This window comes from Diospyros lotus, chromosome 9 (assembly GCF_014633365.1).
Source record: "Diospyros lotus cultivar Yz01 chromosome 9, ASM1463336v1, whole genome shotgun sequence".
Taxonomy (NCBI): Eukaryota; Viridiplantae; Streptophyta; class Magnoliopsida; order Ericales; family Ebenaceae; genus Diospyros; species Diospyros lotus.
In genome coordinates, this window is record NC_068346.1 from 3948259 (window position 1) to 3968658 (window position 20400).

A 20400-nucleotide genomic window follows, 5' to 3' on the forward strand; every position below is an offset into this window, starting at 1 on the left:
TGCTGGGTTTTGCTCTCTTTTTCTATCTATGAATGTATTCAGTGTCTCTAAGGAAAACCTCGAGTGAGGTGAATGTAAGAAACCTGCTTTGTTCAGTGTCTCTATCCTTTCCATCCATGGCTGAGCATTTCTCCCTCATATAGCCTTCTAGCACCTTACAGTTGACCCTTTTAATCGACTTTCCCTTGGTCAGTCAAGTACACCACTCTTAATTAAATACTTGGGTTAATTTTTCATTATTTATTTTTCAAATTTATTATTGTTAATATTTTACTATGCTTGATTATACTATTTCTATCTGTTCTCACCCTTAACCGAACTATTGCTAATTAACCCATGTTGGGTTGACTTAAAGCCACATTAGGTTAAAATCATCTTGTTTCACCCTTTGTGATGGTTACTTCTTCTCAATCTTTGGTTACTTATGTGGGTCAACCAATTGGGAATTCGATGTGCTAATTAAGCTTTTGTTATTTAGTTAACTTATGAAGCTTTGGTTAGCTTTTATTGAATATTTCATTTAACTTTTGACTTTAGTTAGTTTGCATTTATCGTAATTAATGATTGTATTATCTATTTGTTATCGCGCTTCTGGTTTTCTTAGATATAATTGGAATTGAGAGAAAAATAACAAGATTTGAGGGAAAAACATACAGAATAATAGGGAGAATAGATATACATAGGGTAGAAAATTGACAAAAATCTAAGGACAAATTTGAGAACGAGAGGGAAATTGAGTTTTAATATTTCAATAATTTTGATATGATTCTTGGAGTTGTGTATAACTTTACATATAAAGTTATCTAGCAGTTATTTATACCATCTATAATGTACTTCTCTATCTTAATTTCTATTATATTATAAATAATTCATTCCCTATTTTAATTTTGTCTAAAAAATTGTGCATATTACAACTACACTTCTCGTTCTTTTCTCTATCACACTCTCTGTTTCATTTATTATTAATAAATTTTAATTTTATTTATTTTACCTTATTTATAATTTTTACTATTATAAAATTTAATAATTTTCACTACATATAATCAATACATATACAAAATTAATAATCAAATACATACATACACATAATCAATACTCAAATATACAAAATAATCAAATATATGCATATATAAAATTAATAATTAAATAAATAAAACATTCTAGAAAAAATCACATGGTCTTTCTATTGAAACTTTTATCCTGGACGACGATGAACAACAAACATTTCTACTGGTGAACGTTGATTGTTCATCACGTCGCTGCCAATAACTTTCGCTAATCGTTCTTCTGTTAGTCGTAGCCACTACTTCTACCAATCATTCAACATGTTTTTTTTCAAATCTGTTCTCGCCACGTCTGCAACTTCTACTAACGATCGATTTCATCTTCACCAAGTCAAATCACCTTTTTTCAACATTGATGGCTGTTGTGGTAAGAAGGGATGACGAACATGATTTGGCAGATTTGGATCACCACCCATGGCAATGATTTTGAGCTTCGCCAATAAATACAACAATTGTGAGTAACGTTGGAGATAACAATTTGTGTTTGGCTCCCTATATTTGATTTGGCAATCATAAATAGGGATCTCATTATAAATGACCTTAGTAGCATCTATTACTATTTCTCTATTTATAAATAATACCTAATTATTTCTAAAATATAATTATAAATAATAATTAAATAAATATATAACAACATACCTACCTAATTCACTTGGAGCGGTAACACTATTTTAACAATTATATTCACAAGTGATCTTCAAATTCATATAGATATGAACCTTGTACTCATAAAAACAAAAGAGAACTCAATGGCACTCTTGGGCCACGTTCCAAAAATATACAGGTGTTTTGTTGGATCTAATTTAGTTCGTATTGGGCCATGATTCCATTAAAAATGGGTTTTAGGTTCATTGACAAATCTTTGGCCCAATTTCAACCCCCCACTTGGGCCTAACCTTTGCATTTTTGGGCTATACTAAAGCCCACCTGAACCCAATTTCCATTGACCTCCCAAGCTCAATTGGGCCACCAACCCAAACATCAGTAGTGAATTCCTTTGGGTCCACACACTATGCCCAATTCCAAGCCCATATCTCCATAATTAACACAACCCGTGAGGTGTCTCTTAATTAAATTAAGAGGGAAGGAACAATCTTTGGGTTTTTTAATTCATATATCATGCATACTGACATAAGATGACAATTTTTTTTTGCACATCACTATTTTGGGCTCTAATTGTGATTACAAAATTTACTAAAAATTTGGGAAGAGGTCTAAGATTCTTAGGAGCATGTCCATAAATTTTTATATTAAATTAAATAATTTGACCATTGAAAAACTTGTTCATACGGATGGACTAGAAAATGAAGGGAGAAAAACAAGAAGTATATTTTAGACATTTCATTGGGTATAACTATAAAATTTAATCAGATATTTAACTATCACGAACATACATAATGCAAATATATCATTGTCATTTTGTAATTTGTTCAATGGATATGTCAAGTGAAGCGGATCGTCTAGAATTGAGATAGAGTTGTCGAAAATTTGTCACTTGCATTTGTGAAACATTATTTTATGCGGTGAATATATAATTACTCATCTAATACCTTTTTCTTTCTTTATTTTGTTCTCCTAAGATTTTAATTGAAAATGTTTAACTAGTACCATAGGATGTATTAATTTATTTGTTTGGGATCTAATTATGATAAAAATTTCCTAAAATTTGGAAGGACACTAGGATTCAATATTTTACTTGAGCTCGATCACGTTTAAAATAGAATAACAATATAGATGGATGGTAGAGGTGGTAAGGAAGGCAATGACAAATGTGATAATAAAGCTCCAATAGCAAGGGAAATAGGCATAGAGATTAAAAACTTTTAGGTGGTGTTCTCTTCGTATTTTAATCTTTTATTTCGAGTTTTGAATTCATTTTGAGTTTTGTGTTTTGAGTGTCCTTTTTGAAGTTTTTGAAAACGTGTTTTTTTTGTCATTTTGAAAAATTATTTCTTAAAAAAAAAATTAGAAAACGCGTTTGCTTTCAAATTTTGAAAAATATTATTTTATAATATTTTATTCAAATAAATTTAATTTAAAATAAATTATAAACAATTATTAATAAATTATTAAAAAATTTAATACAAACAAATATATATTACATATCATATTACGCATTTGTATTCAAATAAAACAAAACAAAAAAAAATCAAATCAAAAAATAATTCAAAACAAAGAAGACAGGATGGATGGGGTATCGCACAGAGGGGAGACGATGATGGTGGACGAGAGATGCAAGGGGAGCGACGGTGGGCGGTAGACGGCGGCTCGCACGGCTGGTGGCGGGCGCGGTGTTTGACCAAAGTTTGAGAGCGAAATAAGAGATGAGAGAGATAAGAGATTCGAGAATGGAAGTTAAGGCTGGGGGAGGGTTTGCCACTGCATGAGAATAAATGCATTTGTTTTTCATGTTTTCATCATTTACCCGTGTTTTGGCTGAAAACAGCCAAAATGAGTTTTTGTTATTTTGGATTTCCTTTACAAAATTTTTACTTGTTTTCAAAAATATACTTTTTAAAATAACAAAGAGAACACGTTTTGTGTATTTTGAAAAATTGAAAACAGAAAATGACACGAAAACGACAATGAGAACAGGGTCTTAATCTCTAAAGTGTTTTCAATTAAAAAATAATAATTTAAATATATATATAATTCATATAAGTTCAATAATAATAATAATAATTTACTTACTAGCATGTTCACGAGCTTAATTGAGTCGAGTTTTACTTTGCGTGCACTTATCTCGTTTATAAGTTGAGCATTAAATTTAAGTTAAGCTCAACTCATTTATAACACGAGATGAGTGTGAATTAGTTTTTATTGAGTTGATGATTGAACCACTCACAAATAATATGACTCATTTGTAAACTTAAATAAATTATACACAACACTTCGTAAACGGGGCCATTATTACAGTTAAACAAAATGTCCCCATGCTTCTTAAAATAATAAAAAAGTATATCAGTAACTTTATCAAAATTTACTTTTACTTTTTTGTTATCATAAAGAAAATATTATTGTTAAAATTATTGAAATGTCAAAATGCCATTTCATATGTTTTTTTATTATTTTTATTTATCTTTTATTGTTGTCTCTCAAAATTTATCGATCGCTTTATCTTCTCTCATTCTCGCAACAATCACGATGACGAGAGATCTTTTTTATCTTTTGCGTCGGGCTCCATTTGTCTCTCTCTCTCTCTCTTCATTTATTAAAATTTTATTATTTGATATGAACAAATAAAATAAAAGTTCAAGTAAATGGCTTTAGTAATTTAGAAAAAGGAAAAAAAAAAATGATAACCGTGGTTAGACTCGGGAGACAAGGGTGAACGCATGGTGGGTTACGGGGCAGGCAATGGGCGGGTTGGGGAGTTACCATATTGCCCTCGGCGTCCGCGGTGTCTTTCTTTTCCCTTCAACAAACAACAAATACTGCTTACTTCTACACTCTCTCTCTCTCTCACATCCACCGCCTTACCGCAATCCCCAAACTCTCGTTCCATTCTGCAACTGCAATCTATCTGTTGTCTCTTCTCTCTGCGTACTTCGAATTGTGGAAGCGTCCGGGGAGCGCCATAGCCTCTGTACAGTGTCTGCGGCGATTTTCCGGGCCGACTTTGCCCGCCGGCGAGACCCGGTGGGGGATTGGGTCTAGGGCTGGTGGTTGGGGGCGATTACGGGGGTGGGGCTCCGATCGGCTTCGCGCGAACGGCTAGGACGACGGCGAGTATTGCCACCGCTAGGGTTTTGGGAGAGGCATGGCTCCGGGGCGAAAGCGCGGAGTGAAGGGACCGAAGGCGAATACGGAGTTGAGCCTGGGGGATCTGGTCCTCGCTAAGGTCAAGGGCTTCCCTGCGTGGCCTGCCAAGGTGTGTCATTTTGATTTGGAGAATCGATTGCGTTTCGCCTTGTTTCGATCACGGAATTTGTGTGGATGTTAGGGTTTTTTTTGTCTTGCAGGTATGTCTGGGGTGGATTTTGGTGCGCTAATCTCTGCTTTTCTTGTTTGGCTGTCCGAACTCATCTAGGTTTCAAGTAATTGTATATGAATGTTTGGTATTTTTTTCCGGAAAAAGAAAACTCACAATGATTGGTTGAGGCTGAGAGAACATTTCTTCTGCAAAACACACCTGCATTGAGTATGATTCGACAGAATTTTGTCGGCGGGGGACTGATGCTCAAGGCAGCATATAAGCTCTATAAGAAGTATCAGAGTGAGAATATGGAATAAAAACCCATCCTGTGTTTCCTTTTGGGGTTTTCATTGTATTTATAAGAGAAGCTTTATCTTGCACTTGTGCTAATTTGCATCAGAACATGATTACATTTATCGAGAAAAGGACACTTTAACATAATTACGCCCATCCTTTTTGTTATGATTGTAATCAGTTGGATGAATATCAGTTGGCACTGTACTTCAGTTATATCGCAGGATGGCTGAGCTTTCCTTTGTCCTGTTGCCGCGTGGCATTTGTTGGTTTCTCTATGGAGACAAAGGATAGAACTTGTCCTTTTAATATCAATTACAATGGTTTAACCTTGGTAGCAATAGGCAAGGTTGCTCCTTTGTGAAGGGAAGGTCACGGGTTTGAGTGGTGGAAATAGCCTCCTTGTAAAAAGCAGGGGGAGGGCTACGTACAAATGTGATCCTCCCTCGACTCTCACAAAATGGGGAGCCTCATGCATTTAGATGCCATTTTTTTTAATATTAACAATGGAAGGGAATATTCTTAGATTAAGATATACCAATCAGGTAGATTGGAATGTATGATCTCCCCAGTTTGTTAAATCATAGTTATCATAATTGAAATTTAACTAGAATTTCTGTGTTCATTTAGCTATTGTATTATTAGTTATCAAGGTGGAATGACCATTAAACCGGCCAGGGCTATGGTTTGTTGTTCGCTGGTTTGATCAGTTAAACCATTGTTTATAAGTCTGATTGTATTTTATTGGGAATATTAGGTTGAGTTCATTGTTGTTGTAAATTGGCAATATTTTATTTGAAATATTAAGTTAATAGTTTATATATTTTTATTGTGACTTATATGAACACAACCACTGGTCTAGACTAATGGTTGGCAGCCGGCATTAGCATATCCAACGGTGATGCTGGCGAGGGTTCGAGTGCCTTTGCCTACATTTGCTCGCATTTAAAAATTTAAAAGGTGCTGCTCCAATGGCTTTAAAATCAACTTTTCTGCCATTGCCCCACAGCTCTAAAGTCAACCTTTTGCGACAGTGATTGCTTTGCTGCTGCTACAGCGGCTTTAAAATTCAAAAAAATATTTCTGGATGGTTCAACAATCAACCGTTCCAAATAATTGCATAGAAGCCCTGGATCTTTAGTTTGGTTGAATCTGCCTGCCTGGTTTGTTCTAATAACTTTTGTAGAATCCTGTCAGTTTCCTGTTGAACCAAAGTAAAGGCTTCACAGAGCCTCTCTTGCTTTTACATTTTTCTGTTTCATTTTATTTCTGCCATTTGCCATTTCTTTTCTTTCTATAGCTCACTGGTAATATTATGGGCTTGTGTAGGTTGATTTTAATATTTTTACTTGAATAATATTATTTGTGCTTCTTTATTAGGAAGGTTAGTGGATGTTCTTGGTTGATCAACACCTAAGCATTGACCATAGCATTTCTGTTACTAATTCGATTTTAAATGTCCCACATTGCCTCGATATGTTATTTATTGTGCCTATTTTCATTGGGAGGGGCACTTTCCTCTCAATATATTAATTTGCTGAGCTTCTAAGTGACTTGAGTTCTTGTATTGGTTTATGCTTCCCATTTGTTGGATTTACTTGTATTTGATGTTCTTCTTACTTTTATATGTGGAATATGGTTATGTTTGGTTAAGTGGTCTGTTTATGAGGCTTTTTTCTGGGTCTTGATTCTTTTCCCCAGATTAGCAGACCGGAAGATTGGGACCGAGCTCCTGACCCCAAGAAATATTTTGTCCAATTCTTTGGAACTGCAGAAATGTAAGTGTTTTTTCATAGATCTTATTGTGTGGAGTAAGCTGTGTAAACTGCTATATGTTCACCCTATCAACTATTTCGGAATTATATTCTTAGGGTGTATGGGAGAGGGGTGTGAATGGAATTGGATGGACCAAAATTAGGTGGAATGAGGTTTTCATATGTGGAAGGAATATTGATAATGGAATGGAATAGAATTGGGTGGAAAAGATTTCCATTGATTCTCCTTTAAAGCTCTACTTTTTGTCTCCCTCAATTTAGGGGAGAATGGATGGAATGGAAGTTAAGAGGAAACTTTTAATGTTGTATATGTACAAAATTTGCCTCAATATTTATATATCCACATTTTTTATACGCCTGTATGAGGGCATGTTTGTCATTTTCCGTTTACTATTTTTCTATTCCATCCATTTCCATGGCTCTTTCAAACAAGGAGAAAGTACTTTCAATTACTATCCCCTCCTCTCCCGTATGATGAGAAAGGATTTTCTATTCTATTCCACTTATTTTCATTCCACTCATACTCATGCTCATACTATTCCATTCCCTTCCATTACTAATTCTCCCCTAAACATAGCCTTATGGAGCTGCAAGGGGTTATCTGTCATGGAAGTTCATTTTTTTGACTTTCAATTTGATGATTTTTTGGATATTTGTGTTTGGCAAATAAGGTAACACAAATTCAATGATGATTGACCTTGGGTTTTTTCAGAAGTGAAGTTTCTTCATCCTTTAGTAGGGTTTCTTTAGTGCCTGCAATTATTCCTGTATTTGCTGTGGGTTAGAAGCCTTGGGAGAGAGGCTGCTCGAGGTCTTTAAGCTAGTGGCTTTATCAACTTATAGTGGGAGAGTTCTCTTGGCCTCTACTCTCGAAGCTTATTCCAAATTATATTTTTGTGAAGTACTTGGGTCATGGATGCATGCATATTAACTGAAAAGATTTCATTGAAGAAGGCAAGGGATGGCTTTTGAACTGATTTTTATGACAGCCTGTGTACAAGTTAGTGCTATACTAGCATTTTGGTGTTGGCCTATTTTATTAATGCAAGGTATATGTGTTTGCTCGGCACGACCATTTTTGATGTAATAAGCAATTGAGTTTTGCCTGCATTTTGTTTGCTGAGCTCTGGAAGGCATGGGTGCCTCTTAAAATTTGACCTTTTAGGTCAAAATGGAAGTCCTTATTCTAGCTAGCTAGGTCAAAAACTTTTTGGCATTTTTTTGCAATGATAGTTATTAATTAAGTGCTTATTCTACATCATTGGATAGGAAACAGATTCTAGTGATGATCCGTGGAAAGACAGTGGCGCAGAATCAGCATTGGAGGGGTTGGGCTGCTAGCTTTGCTTTTGGGTCTGATGGTCAGATGATCAGAACCAGTGTGGGCATTGGTGCCATCTTACTACAAATGGCAAGGGATGAATCATCTTGTATAGATTTACAATTCTTCATGAAATCTGAATTTTAGGTATGGGAGGAGATGATTTCATTTTGGATTTTGAGGAATGATTTAAGGTGAGGGTGGAAGTTGCCAGGTTTATATTATGGAGAAGTGTACAGTATCCCTGGCAGTGTAGGGATCGAGTTTCTTATTCCCACGGGTCTGGCTTTGTTTCTGGAGTCTTCCATGGTAACAATGGAGGAGGTGGATGCTGTATCTGGTTGTGGGTGGAGCACCACTGCTGTGGAGGATGGGGCTGTTTTGGATTTTGAGCACCACAAGAGGAGCTGGTTGTGGCCAGCCATAGATTATTTTGCGGTGGTAAAACATCTTTGCCAGTTCCTATTCCAATATTGGAGAAAAATATGTTGGCTGTTTTCAGATGGGGTTAGGGTTTAGGGCCTGAGAACTACTTCTTGGGCAGCATGCACGTGGAAACATTTCTGATAAGCGAGGACTAGGAAACAAAAGTCCTCGCTGTATCACTTGATTGGAATTTTAGAAAGGGACAGTAGAATGGTGAGTGCACATTGTGGAGCCCACAACATAATGTTCAATAGGATGGCAACCAATGGAAAGAGCACATGGGTTGCTTTGTTCCTGTTCTTGGTGAGCTGGTAGGATGGAGTGTGTAGAACAACAAAACTTGGAACAATGCTCAAAGGATTGTGGGTGGGCCTGAAGGAGTAGTTTAATTAATTTTTGTAGTTTATGCAATATTTTATTTAGATTGCTTTTAACATAATTATTTCCCCCTTTTTGCTATTGATATTTTTCCCTCTTCATATGTTGTTGCTGCTATAGGATGGTAAAGAGATGACAAAAATGAGGGAATTTCAAAGGCACATGATTTATTTGTTTGTTTCTCATGTAGTTTTAGTGGGTATATGTCCGGGTTTTGTTTATGTGTTGCAACTACTGTACAAATGGTTTGATTTCCATTTATTGTTTTCTGGATTAAGGGGGTTGTTTTTGCATCTGAGGAGCAAAATAATGCTTTCTGCCTCTTTCAATGTAAACATTGGGGCTGGAATAGATTTAAATGCTAAAAAATGGCTATTTGGTTGCAACTATTGAAATCTTGGTCATCCAAAAAGTATTATTTAATGAGAGGGGCCATTAAGGAGTATTCTTGAAGTTATTTAATGAAGAAGGTAGAAACAAGTGTTATGTTGGGGCATCTTTGTAACTCCAAAAAAGATAAGACATTACATATTGTATAGATATATATGTCCAAATGAAATAAAGCAAGCATTGGAAAAGATGAAGAATAATAAAGCTGTTGGATCATGTAATATATCAATAGAATTATGGAATTGCATTGGAGAAGAGGGCATTTTTTGGTTAATGAATTTGATGTGATCCTTAAGTCAAAAAGGATGTTAGACAAGTAGAGGAAGAGGACTTTTGTACCTATTTAGAAGAATAAAGGAGATGTTCAAAATTATAGAAATTATTGAGGAATCCAGTTAATGAGCCACCCTATGAAACATTTTGAGTGAGTGATCAAACAAGGATTTAGAAGAGCAACCATGGCATCTAAAAACCAATTTTGTTTCATGCTTGGCAGGTTAACAATGGAAGCTATATATTTGTTGAGGTGCCTAATGGAAAGGTTGTAGAGATAAGCAAAGGATTTAGATATGGTGCTTATAAACAGTTCCTAGAGAATTCTTATGGGAAGGTTTAGAGAAGAAAGAAGTCTGAACTGCTTATATACAAGTTATTGAAGGCATGTATCTTGAAGCAAATATATGTGTCAGAATACATGGAGTAATCATGGTAACCAGCTACTACTCCTCCATCCAATCCCCGCAGCATCTTTTTCTTCTACCATCCCTTCATCTACTTCAATTTCTTTCATATCGAAATAAAGGGGCTGCCTTTCATGAGTTTCCATTATGGCCAAGTCGATACACTATGCAGAACTTCCAACCATCTTCTAGGGTAACAAATCTTGTTTCCCTAGGTTCCATTCGCTCACAGCTGCAACAATGAGGAGTCCCATTGAATTCATGAAAGGTGCTGTACTTCTGGACCCAAATAGGATGCTCTACTTACTCAATTAACCCAGCTGCATTTGTCTGTAAGGAATGCTTGCAAACATCGCATTTTGGGTGATAGAGCTCCTTGTAACAAGACCCATGATAAGGATCAGTCCCAAGCATAGAAAACTCCTCATCGTTAATTGGTTGATTGCAAGCACAACATTTGAACCCTTGTATTTGAAACATTCTAGATGCCAAACTGCACCCAAGTGATTCAAGCTTTCATAGCCCATCTTAGTGTTGCAGCCCGCATATACCTTGAACCCTTGTATGGCTTTGGCCAGTTGTTCATCTTCTTTCCGTGGACACTCATTGTCTTCCAGAATTTGTTCCTCCTCTGATAGAAAATCCTTTTGCAAGTTGACATGCGGAGTTCTAGGAATCAAGTCATTTCTCAGCAGGAGTGGGTCTCCAACTGTCACAGGGTCTGGTTTCTTTTATTGAATAATTGGATCAAAATATTCCTTAGAGAGTAATTCTGCTCAAAGACTAACCTGATAACGTTTGGCCGTGATGATCATGAGTTCGTCCAATTTCCTTTCAAATCTATCGATAGAAGCTATGAGCATCTGGTAACCTTTAGCCATGGAGAAAATTTAAAAAGAGCTAGATCTTGGGCCGAGAAACTACTGCTTTGATACCAAATGTCTCTAGTCCTAACTGATGTTTCCTTTGAAGATAGAATTGGAATTGAGGGAGAAGTAGAAAGAATTGAGAGAAACAGACAGAAAATTAGGGAGAATTAGACAAAAATGAGGGAGAAACTGAGAGAAGTGGGAGAGAAAATAGACAGAATTGAGGGAGAGCAGAGAGACTTCAATAATATTCTTGATAATTCATACATAATGCCTCGACAGTGTGTGTTTAGCTTTATATATAAGCTATCCACAGATTTTCTAAAGCAGTTATCACTCTTCTACTACCAGTAACTGCTCCTAAATCATTTCCACTACCTCCCCACTACTCCATATCTCCTACTTAATTGTTCCTAGAACATAATTGTAAATAACAATTAAATAAAGATATAACAACTGAAATAAAAAATAATTTCCTAATTCTAGGGGTTGTGACACCGTGGTGTATCTTATTTGCAGATGACATAATGTTGGTGGATGAGACAAAAGAAGGTGTGAATATGAAGCTCAAGATATGGAGGAACACATGAGAATCTAAAGTTTTTAAATTAAGTGGAATGAAAGCCGAATATGCAGAATGTAAATTTAATAAAAATATCAAATGGGAATGATTTTATGGTAAAATTGGAAGATCAAGTCATACTAAGAAAAGATCAATTTAGATATCTTGGATCAATCATCGAAACAAATGTGGAGATTAATGAGAATCTTACCATAAAATTAAGGCAGGATGGCTAATATTAATGTGAATGTGATAGTAAGATGTTAAAGTTAAAAGGAAAATTTTATAAGGCATTTATATGACTAGCTTGGTTGTATGGTATGTTGGACAGTAAGTGCCAATATGTGCAAACTCCAAGTGTAATTAAGATGAGGATGCTAAAATGGTTGCATGTCCATGTAAGAAAAGATAAAATTAGAAATGAAGTTATTTGTAATAAAGCTAGAGTGGTTCTTATTGAAGATATGGTGTAGGAGACATGATTAAGATGGTTTGATCATGTGAGAAGAAGACCAATAGAGGCTTCTATGAGGAGAGTTGATTGAATAGAACATGTAGTTGGCACTTAGCGAAAGAGTTAGAGGAGGCCCAAAAACAGACTTGGTGGGAGACACTTAGATTTGACATCAAGTATATGGTTGTTACAGGAGATAATGCTGTGGATAGAAATGAATTGGAAGCTAGAATTTTGTAGCCGACCACATATAGTTGGATAAAGGCTTGGATCTGTTTAGTCTCAAACTAATATGAAGAATAATTTTATTTTTAATCTTTCCTGGATTTCTTTTATGAATTTTCAGGATCATAAGTATTTTCTTGAGCATGGCTATTGCTTACAATATAATACTCTTTGACATCATAATGCATTGAGAAAGATAAAAAATTACTTGGTGAAACAATTGTGGAAATTTAATTCATTTTCATGGGCCTTGTTCACTCCTTGAACATGGGGTTGGGGTGAGCGGAAGCGCCACTAATGGCATATATGAAGCCTGCAAGGAAAACAATCATTAGCAAGGAAAGCTTGATTTCTTTTGAGGCAACATTGATGGTGAAGAAGATTTGGGCCAAATGAATACCATGTACATCATCTATTTGGTTGATGTTGTGGAATATAACTACTAGTCATCTAAAGTGTTTTCAAGATTGTGAGTAGGAGAATGCCCTGTCCCTAAGCTATATGGTTGTTGGAGGAGAATGCATTGAAAGAGCTTTAAGGAATTATGGAAAAGAAACTTACAGCACTTAACCTTGAAGACATGGTTGGCTTGAAGGTTACAAATCTTTGTATAATTTAGTTGGCGCTTTTTACACATACCTTGTGTTTAATTCAGTTGATGTTGTTTAGTTTCCTCCAGATTCAAGTATTTGGTATGGAGCACTAATCACTTTTTAGAAAATTAAAGCCTGTTTGTTTCTTTAGGAAATTATGACCTTTGGTATATAGAATATTAATCACTTTACTTTCCCCAATGGGGGAGAATAAAGAATATTTTGAGAGCTAATAATCATGAAAAATTGTGGGGAGTCATATAACTAAGTGAATGAATATTTTGTTTGGGATCTGTGTTTCTTCCTGTATTTTTGTTTTATAAATGTTTTGTGATTTTCTTCTGCCTGAATTTTACTAGTGATACTACTCACTGTGAAGAGTTTCTTTGAAGTTTACTATTCTGACAAAACGGTGAAGGCTTACTTTTGAACCTATTTTATTTTAAATTATTCTTGCTGGGATAGCTATATAAGTACACTTGAGAAGGGTAGGCTTCCAACTATGCCCAATCCAAAAGCCTTATGTTAGTAACATGCTGATCTTTAACTTTGATTTAGAGCACCAAGTAGAATCTTTGATGGAAGAAACCTACACGCGGTCACTTTTGGAATTGGAAATATAATTTACAAAATAAACCCGGGGATCTATTATTGAGGTGAGAATCATCGCATGGTTTGGCCACCTAAGCAGCATCAAGATTCTAGAAAGTAGAAACCTGCTACTAGGGCATCCTAGCCTTCAGAATAATCCTTTGATCATCTAGAGGTGAAAGGACACCTAAAATGATTTGACATAGTATTGTATCAGCTTTTGGAAGCATGACCTTGTTAGCATATTTACCGTATGTCCTTGCCACTTAGGTATGATGAATTAAGAAGATGTTTGGATAAAATCTTTAAGAACAACAGACAAACCTTAATCCCACCAATTGGAATCGACTACATGGATTTTAGCTCGCCAATAATTTTTCTTTGACCATATCTTCTTTAAGTTTGTTATTATCTGTTCCATGCCTAAGAATCTTTAATCAAGTTTTTGGGTCTTCCACTTTTTTGTTTGAAGTTCTTTCACTCCCTCTACTGCCTCCGTAGGAGTATCTATTAGTTTTCTTCTCCTCACCAAACCATCTTAATTGTGCTTCAAGTTCTAAAAAGTTTATTTTTTCAGTTAGTTATTTTCCATTCTGAAGTAATGGATGCATTCTTTGCCTACCAAAGTAAAATTGAACAGATTGGCTGATGGGATGCTTGTGCTGTCATAGGCATTGGTCTGTCTTGAACTTTTCACCTTTAGCTGTTAGATTGCTTGAATTATTTTTAAGCTGCTATTTTTGATTGTCAAGTTGTATTGTCAAATTAGCAACTAGGTATGTGCACTGATAGCAAGACGTATTGATGGTCAAGTATGGTTTTATATAAGTTTTGTGGTTAAATATGTATTTTTCTTTGTTTCTATTGCGGTCAAGTGTTTAATAAATCCATGTTTCAATCATAGTATGCCAACTGAAGTTTATTTCCTTGTGGTTAGTTTATTTAGTTATGTTTAGTTTACTTTTTGTTCAATATTTTAAAGAAACTTAAAAAAGTTACTTATGAATTTGTTCAGTGATTTGGAATGTTAACATGTCACTTTAATATGTATCAGATTAATATGAAAAAAGTGTGTTGTTTAACTTCGGGTTAATAATTGTGCCCCCCCCCCCCCACCCCCCCCCCCAAAAAAAAAAAAAAAAAAACCAAAAAATACACAAAAAACAAAAAAAGCACCACAGCTCACAAAAATTACCAAAAAAAAAAAAAAAACCAATCCTGTGTTTTTAGGGCTGTGTTGTTGTTTTGGCCCTCAGCTTTGTTTCATAGCTGGTTATCATTTTCTGCCAATTCTAGCTTCTGAAAAACTCTCCTGTTTCACAGAGCATTTGTTGCCCCTGCTGATATTGAGGCATTTACTAGTGAGGCAAAGAACAAATTATCAGCTCGATGTCGAGGAAAAACAGTAAAATACTTTGCACAGGCTGTGAAGGAAATCTGTGAAGCATTTGAAGAGATGCAGCGAAAAAGTTCTAGGGGTTTAAGGAATGATGCCGATGGCTCATCTCTTGGGATAGATGCTCCTTCTGTTGGTAGGGTGGAAGATTCAGCTGAGGTTGACGTAAAAGATGGAATGGCTAGGACTGGAACAAATGGAGAAACAGAGATTAGAGGTCTAGGTGATCATGGTCCTGGTTTGGAGCGTTGCTCGCAGAATCAGAGTAGGATGGATTGCCAAGATTCGAAATCTAATATCCAGATAAAATCTGAGGATAGAAGTTCTCCTGTTACACCTGTGAAGAAGAATAAACTGAGGGATAATGGTGCTCATATATCTAAGGAGATAGGGTCAGCGTCCAGTCCTTGTATTTCATCTCATGTTGAAGGAGAAATCGGTGGTGATAGCACAAAAGGTAATATTATTATTGCTGAAGATTCTGTGGTAGTGGCACCTATTGAAGGTTTGGGCACTTGTCAGAATGATCATGTATGCAATATAGAACTAGATGGTAAAAAAGATAGTTCTTTGCCGTCGCTGATGTCAGTTCCTCCTAAGCAGTCTGACGGTGGCAAGAAGGGACTGACAAATGGTCAAAAAGAGAAAGGATCAAAGAGAAAAGCTGAGGATGCACATGAACTTCACAAGGATAGTCGCTCAGCTGCTTCAGCCAAGTTGAATCTGGACACTAGCAGTGATAATGTTGACCCTTGCAAAACTACTGAGAATGCCAAAGATGGCACACAAAGGAAAAATGCTCCTGGTAGCAGTGTGAAGAATTCATCTCCAGATCTTAAACCGGCCTTGGAAATTGTTTGTGGACTTAAAGCTAAAAAACTGGCAAAAGGTAGGAAACAGCTTGAGGTAGCAGATGACAGGCAGGAGGATGCTGAAGGTAGTCCAGAAGAGCAGGCCAAGGGCAAACTTACTGGCACAAAAAAAGCCACTCAAATTGGATGTGCAAAGGATGATTCAATAACTAATGAAGTTTCTCATCCTGCTAAAACAAATAAACGTGCAGGCTCTGGGGAAGCACTTCAAAAAAACAGGAAAAATATTTCTCGAAGTGCTAAAGTTCTTGACAGAAAAGCAGATAATACAGAGCTTAAGCGGTCTACACCACGGTTGAAGACTGAAAATCATTCAGCATCAACAGTGCAGGCAATTAGTTTGTCTTCCAGAATTCCTTCAGATGAAGATGCTCTACCGCCAACAAAGCGCCAACGCCGGGTGTTTGAGACTATGTCTGGCTCTGCTTTTACAACTTCAGATGATAAAACAGAAAAAAGTTCTGCTGCATTAAAAAATGACACTGTATCTTCTGGTAAACTTAAATCCCCTGCCTCTCACTCGCATACAAGGCGAAGAGCTGTTCGCTTATTTGATGAGGATGATGAAGAGGAACCCAGGACACCAGTTCATGGTGGATCAGTGAGGAAGATTCTTGCTCCTGTATGTGTGCCTGATCATATGAATAACGCCAATGTACAAACTGAAAGTTTTTCTGTTGTTCAACCTAGTGTAGGGGATTCTCATGGAGCTGGGGGCCTTTCAAAGGAATCCTTACCTTCTTCTGAGCTACTTAATGAATCTTCTTCCCCTAATACTGAGCAACTTGTGGAGAAGAGGCCTAAAAAGCCAATTGCTCCCAATATCTCCATTAGCCCAAGACAACTGGAGTTAGAGAGAGTTTCTTCTAAAGAGTCTAGACAAAATTTGATATCCCCTGGTAAGTCGCCTCTGTCAGGACCTGCAAAAGCCAATAGATCATTATTAAAAGTATCTGGTGCTGGTATACAGAAGAAAACACAAACTGGATCTGGCAAGGCCTTGGATTCTATTTCTGACAGCTTGAATTACTCTCGAAATCAAGTGACAACTGAAAGAAATAAGCCAATTTATTCTGGGGAAAGATCAAAAGGGGCTTCAAAATCAGTTGTTAAAATTAATGATTTGCTTGTGACGGGAAATACAGCAAAGCATGACGCCTTTACTGATGGAAGGTATGTTTTTGGCTCTCTTCAGTATATGTTCCTATCCCCTCTCCCCCTTTATGTCGATGTTATGTCCCACCTATGCCATTTATGTTCATGTTATGTCCCATTATATGGTAAACACAGATTTGAAGCTGGGAGAGATGATAAAACAAGTTCATTGATTGATTCAAAGATCCCAGATTCTGCAATGTCCATGAAACATCTTATTGCTGCTGCTCAGGCTAAAAGGAGGCAAGCTCAATCACAAAATTTTTCTCATGGCAATGCTAGTTCTCTACTGGCCCCTCCTACTGACATGCCCAGGAGGAGCCCCAGTCCTGCGTTAGCTACTCAGCCCTTCCTATCTGGATCCAGTACTGTTTTACAGCCAGATGCTCAGGAACATTATCCTCCTAACACATCTAAGGTTTCTCCTTCTCATGGTCCTCAGTTTCCATCAGGTAATCAACCTGTGTCTGATGAATTTGAGGAGACTAGGGTTAGTTCGGGTAACCGGCCTCCTCGGGGTTCACTTAGTGGTGGTACCGAGGCTGCTGTTGCTCGTGATGCATTTGAAGGAATGATAGAGACACTTTCAAGGACTAGAGAAAGCATCGGCCGTGCAACCCGCCTTGCAATTGATTGTGCAAAATATGGCATTGCCAATGAGGTACGTAATGTATTGCTTTTCATATGTTGTAGATCTTTTGATAGAACAGATGGGTGGTTTGTTTTTGTTTTTGCTGGTTTAAATTGATTTTTAGCATGAAGCCATCCACATCTATCTGGATTTATTCAAGAAACATGTCTTTCTTATCACTTAAGAGCTAATGTTTTACTCATCAGTTAATTTGGCTAAATGATTTTATGTGTGTGTGTGTGTAAAATCCTGATGTATTTTTATCTGTTAAATTGCTTTCTCCCGTTTGAATCCAGTATCATTATATCTGTTTTTATTTGGTTCAACTTCACAACTCTTATCACTCTATTATCATGTTTTATCTTATTGTTTAGATGCTATATATGTCATAAGTTGCAGGCAAAAGATACTTAATTACATGCTAGAAGAGCTGTTCTGTGCATTCATGCTTTGCACATGTAAAAGGGATTTTACAATCACATAAAATGCTGGATGTATTTCTGAACTCTATCTTGTAAGATTAGCGCTTGATATATTGTTCTTACCCTTTATTGATTCTTTGAACGTTACTCATTTTTCATTTCTTTTCCCTTCTTTTTGACCAATTGATCCATGATATTTAAACTGATCTTTTATTGGAATAACTTGATTTTCATGTCTCATTTTTATTGTTCATCCACAATTTGAGTGTAGTATCCCAACTTCTGTTTTGTCTTAGTCATTAGGACAATATCATCCATAAATAACATACAACATAAATTATAACTCACATGCAATTCAGTGTTGTCTTTTATAGATGATATATAACTAGTCCTTTTTTTTTTTTGGGAGGGGGGGGGGGGGTAAATAAATATCCATTCAGAAATAACTGCCAAAAAGGAGGCTAACCCTGTACAAGGGGCTGAAACAAGTTACCAACTGACGAAGATCATCAACAAAACACAAGGACCTGAGGAGTTACTAGGAATCCTTTCTAACCCACACAAAAACTGGAAATGAGAATGGTTCTCTTAAGAAGACAACTGAATCTCAACGCCTTCAAAGCTGTTTAGATTTCTCTTGCCAAATGTTGTCCATACTGGAAGGGCACCCTATCAAGATTCCAATGCCAAGTTAAAAAGATTATGAGCTAGGAGTGGGGACAAAACTAAACTTCTGAATTTACAAGAGAAGCACTCTCAGGTACTAGGTAATCCCTTGCTAAATTAGACAGGCCTGGAAACAATGGCCACGACTGCCTATGGCCGCACCAATCTAGGGAACTAAATATTGCTGAATGGATAATACCCTTCCACATCCTGGCTCTCTCTCCTCAATCGGGGCAGTAGAACAACCCCCTCATGCAATTACTAGATTTAGCTCAACATAACTATTTTTTTATGGCCTCTCTCTCTCTCTCATTCTCAAACCTACAAAGCCACTGTCCTGAATGATACTTTAAGTGTATCAGACAAATCAGTCTCAAGATATCTTTCAGTAACTTCTCTAGCCAATTTAGTTATTGTTTTCCTTGGAAATTGTTAAAATGCACTGCATCTGGGGATGGAATTATGGATTTTATAAGGGTTCTATTAATGCATAGCGTATAATTTTCTGCAGGTTGTGGAGCTTCTAATCCGCAAGTTAGAAAGTGAGCCCAATTTCCAGCGAAAAGTGGACCTCTTTTTTCTTGTGGACTCTATTACACAATGTTCACACAGTCATAAAGGTAAGGCTTTAGCTTAAAAAACTCTTCACTCTCTCTCTCTCTCACACACACACGCCCGCGCATGCACAACACATGCACACACTCACACTCATTCTCATCCTCACTTGATGTTGTTTATCTTGAATGCTTTTTCTGTACTTAATTTTTTATGGTGAATGATAACCATCCATTGCCCTTGCATATGCATATGCTGATGCATGCTTTATGCTGCCATTATCTGGTTCATGGTATGAAATTGGTATATGTGCTGTTTTCTACTAACTTTCAAGGATAAGTAGAAAAAGTTTCAGTCATATAAAATGTTCTACTAACTTTGATGTCTGCCTTTGATATTCCTTTAGGCATTGCGGGAGCATCATATATTCCTACTGTACAAGCAGCACTGCCTCGTCTTTTGGGAGCTGCTGCTCCACCTGGAGCTGCTGCGCGTGAAAATCGTCGTCAATGTCTAAAGGTAAACATAGGTATTTCTTAGCAGTGATAGAAGCACAATTTGTGCTGAAGATAAATTGAATGTTTTGTATCCTATAGGTTTTGCGACTCTGGCTTGAGAGGAAAATCTTACCTGAATCCCTTCTTCGCCGCTATATGGATGGCATTGGGGTTTCAAATGACGATGCTTCTGCTGGTTTTTTCCTTAGACGTCCAACTCGAGTTGAGCGTTCTGTAGATGATCCCATTAGAGAAATGGAAGGCATGCTTGTGGATGAATATGGAAGGTCTGGACCTTTTTTGGCTTTTCATATTTCAGTAGTTTTCTTCTACATTTGTTTGGTCCTTTGTGTGATCTGTGCCATGAGAGCTATTGAACCTTGTTTCCAGGTCTCTATTAATTCTTTCTATATCATGAAAATCTTCACTGAATTTGATTGAATGGGAATTTCTGATAATGCAATGGGTTTGCTTTTTGAATAGACGTTTTCTTTTAATATCTTTGTGCCTTGTATTGTTGTGTAAATATGATCTTATTTCATGGAGTTTACAATCACGTTATTATGATTTTATCACTGTGGTCATTTTGCTTGCTGTGTTTAACAGCTTTGCACATAAGAACTTAAAGGGTAAAGTTACCGTGTTGGGCGCAGTGTTGTGTTGTTGCA

General features: G+C 36.5%; 1 protein-coding gene across 4 annotated transcripts in view; it reads left to right on the top strand.

The window, feature by feature from the left end:
• The first annotated feature begins 4499 nt into the window (after positions 1 to 4499).
• The window catches only part of LOC127809642 (ENHANCER OF AG-4 protein 2), a 28736-nt gene continuing 12835 nt past the window's right edge, over positions 4500 to 20400 (top strand). The window contains exons 1-8 of one of the 4 annotated variants that reach the window (XM_052348599.1): positions 4501 to 4935; positions 5027 to 5280; positions 6976 to 7052; positions 14862 to 16979; positions 17097 to 17622; positions 19192 to 19300; positions 19642 to 19754; positions 19832 to 20019. In XM_052348599.1, coding sequence (XP_052204559.1) covers positions 14995 to 16979; positions 17097 to 17622; positions 19192 to 19300; positions 19642 to 19754; positions 19832 to 20019 — 2921 coding nt within the window. In that variant the 5' untranslated portion in view covers positions 4501 to 4935; positions 5027 to 5280; positions 6976 to 7052; positions 14862 to 14994. Of the gene's footprint in view, positions 4936 to 5026; positions 5281 to 6975; positions 7053 to 14861; positions 16980 to 17096; positions 17623 to 19191; positions 19301 to 19641; positions 19755 to 19831; positions 20020 to 20400 lie in introns of all 4 variants that reach the window. The other 3 variants (XM_052348598.1, XM_052348597.1, XM_052348600.1) reach the window with 3 other exon arrangements.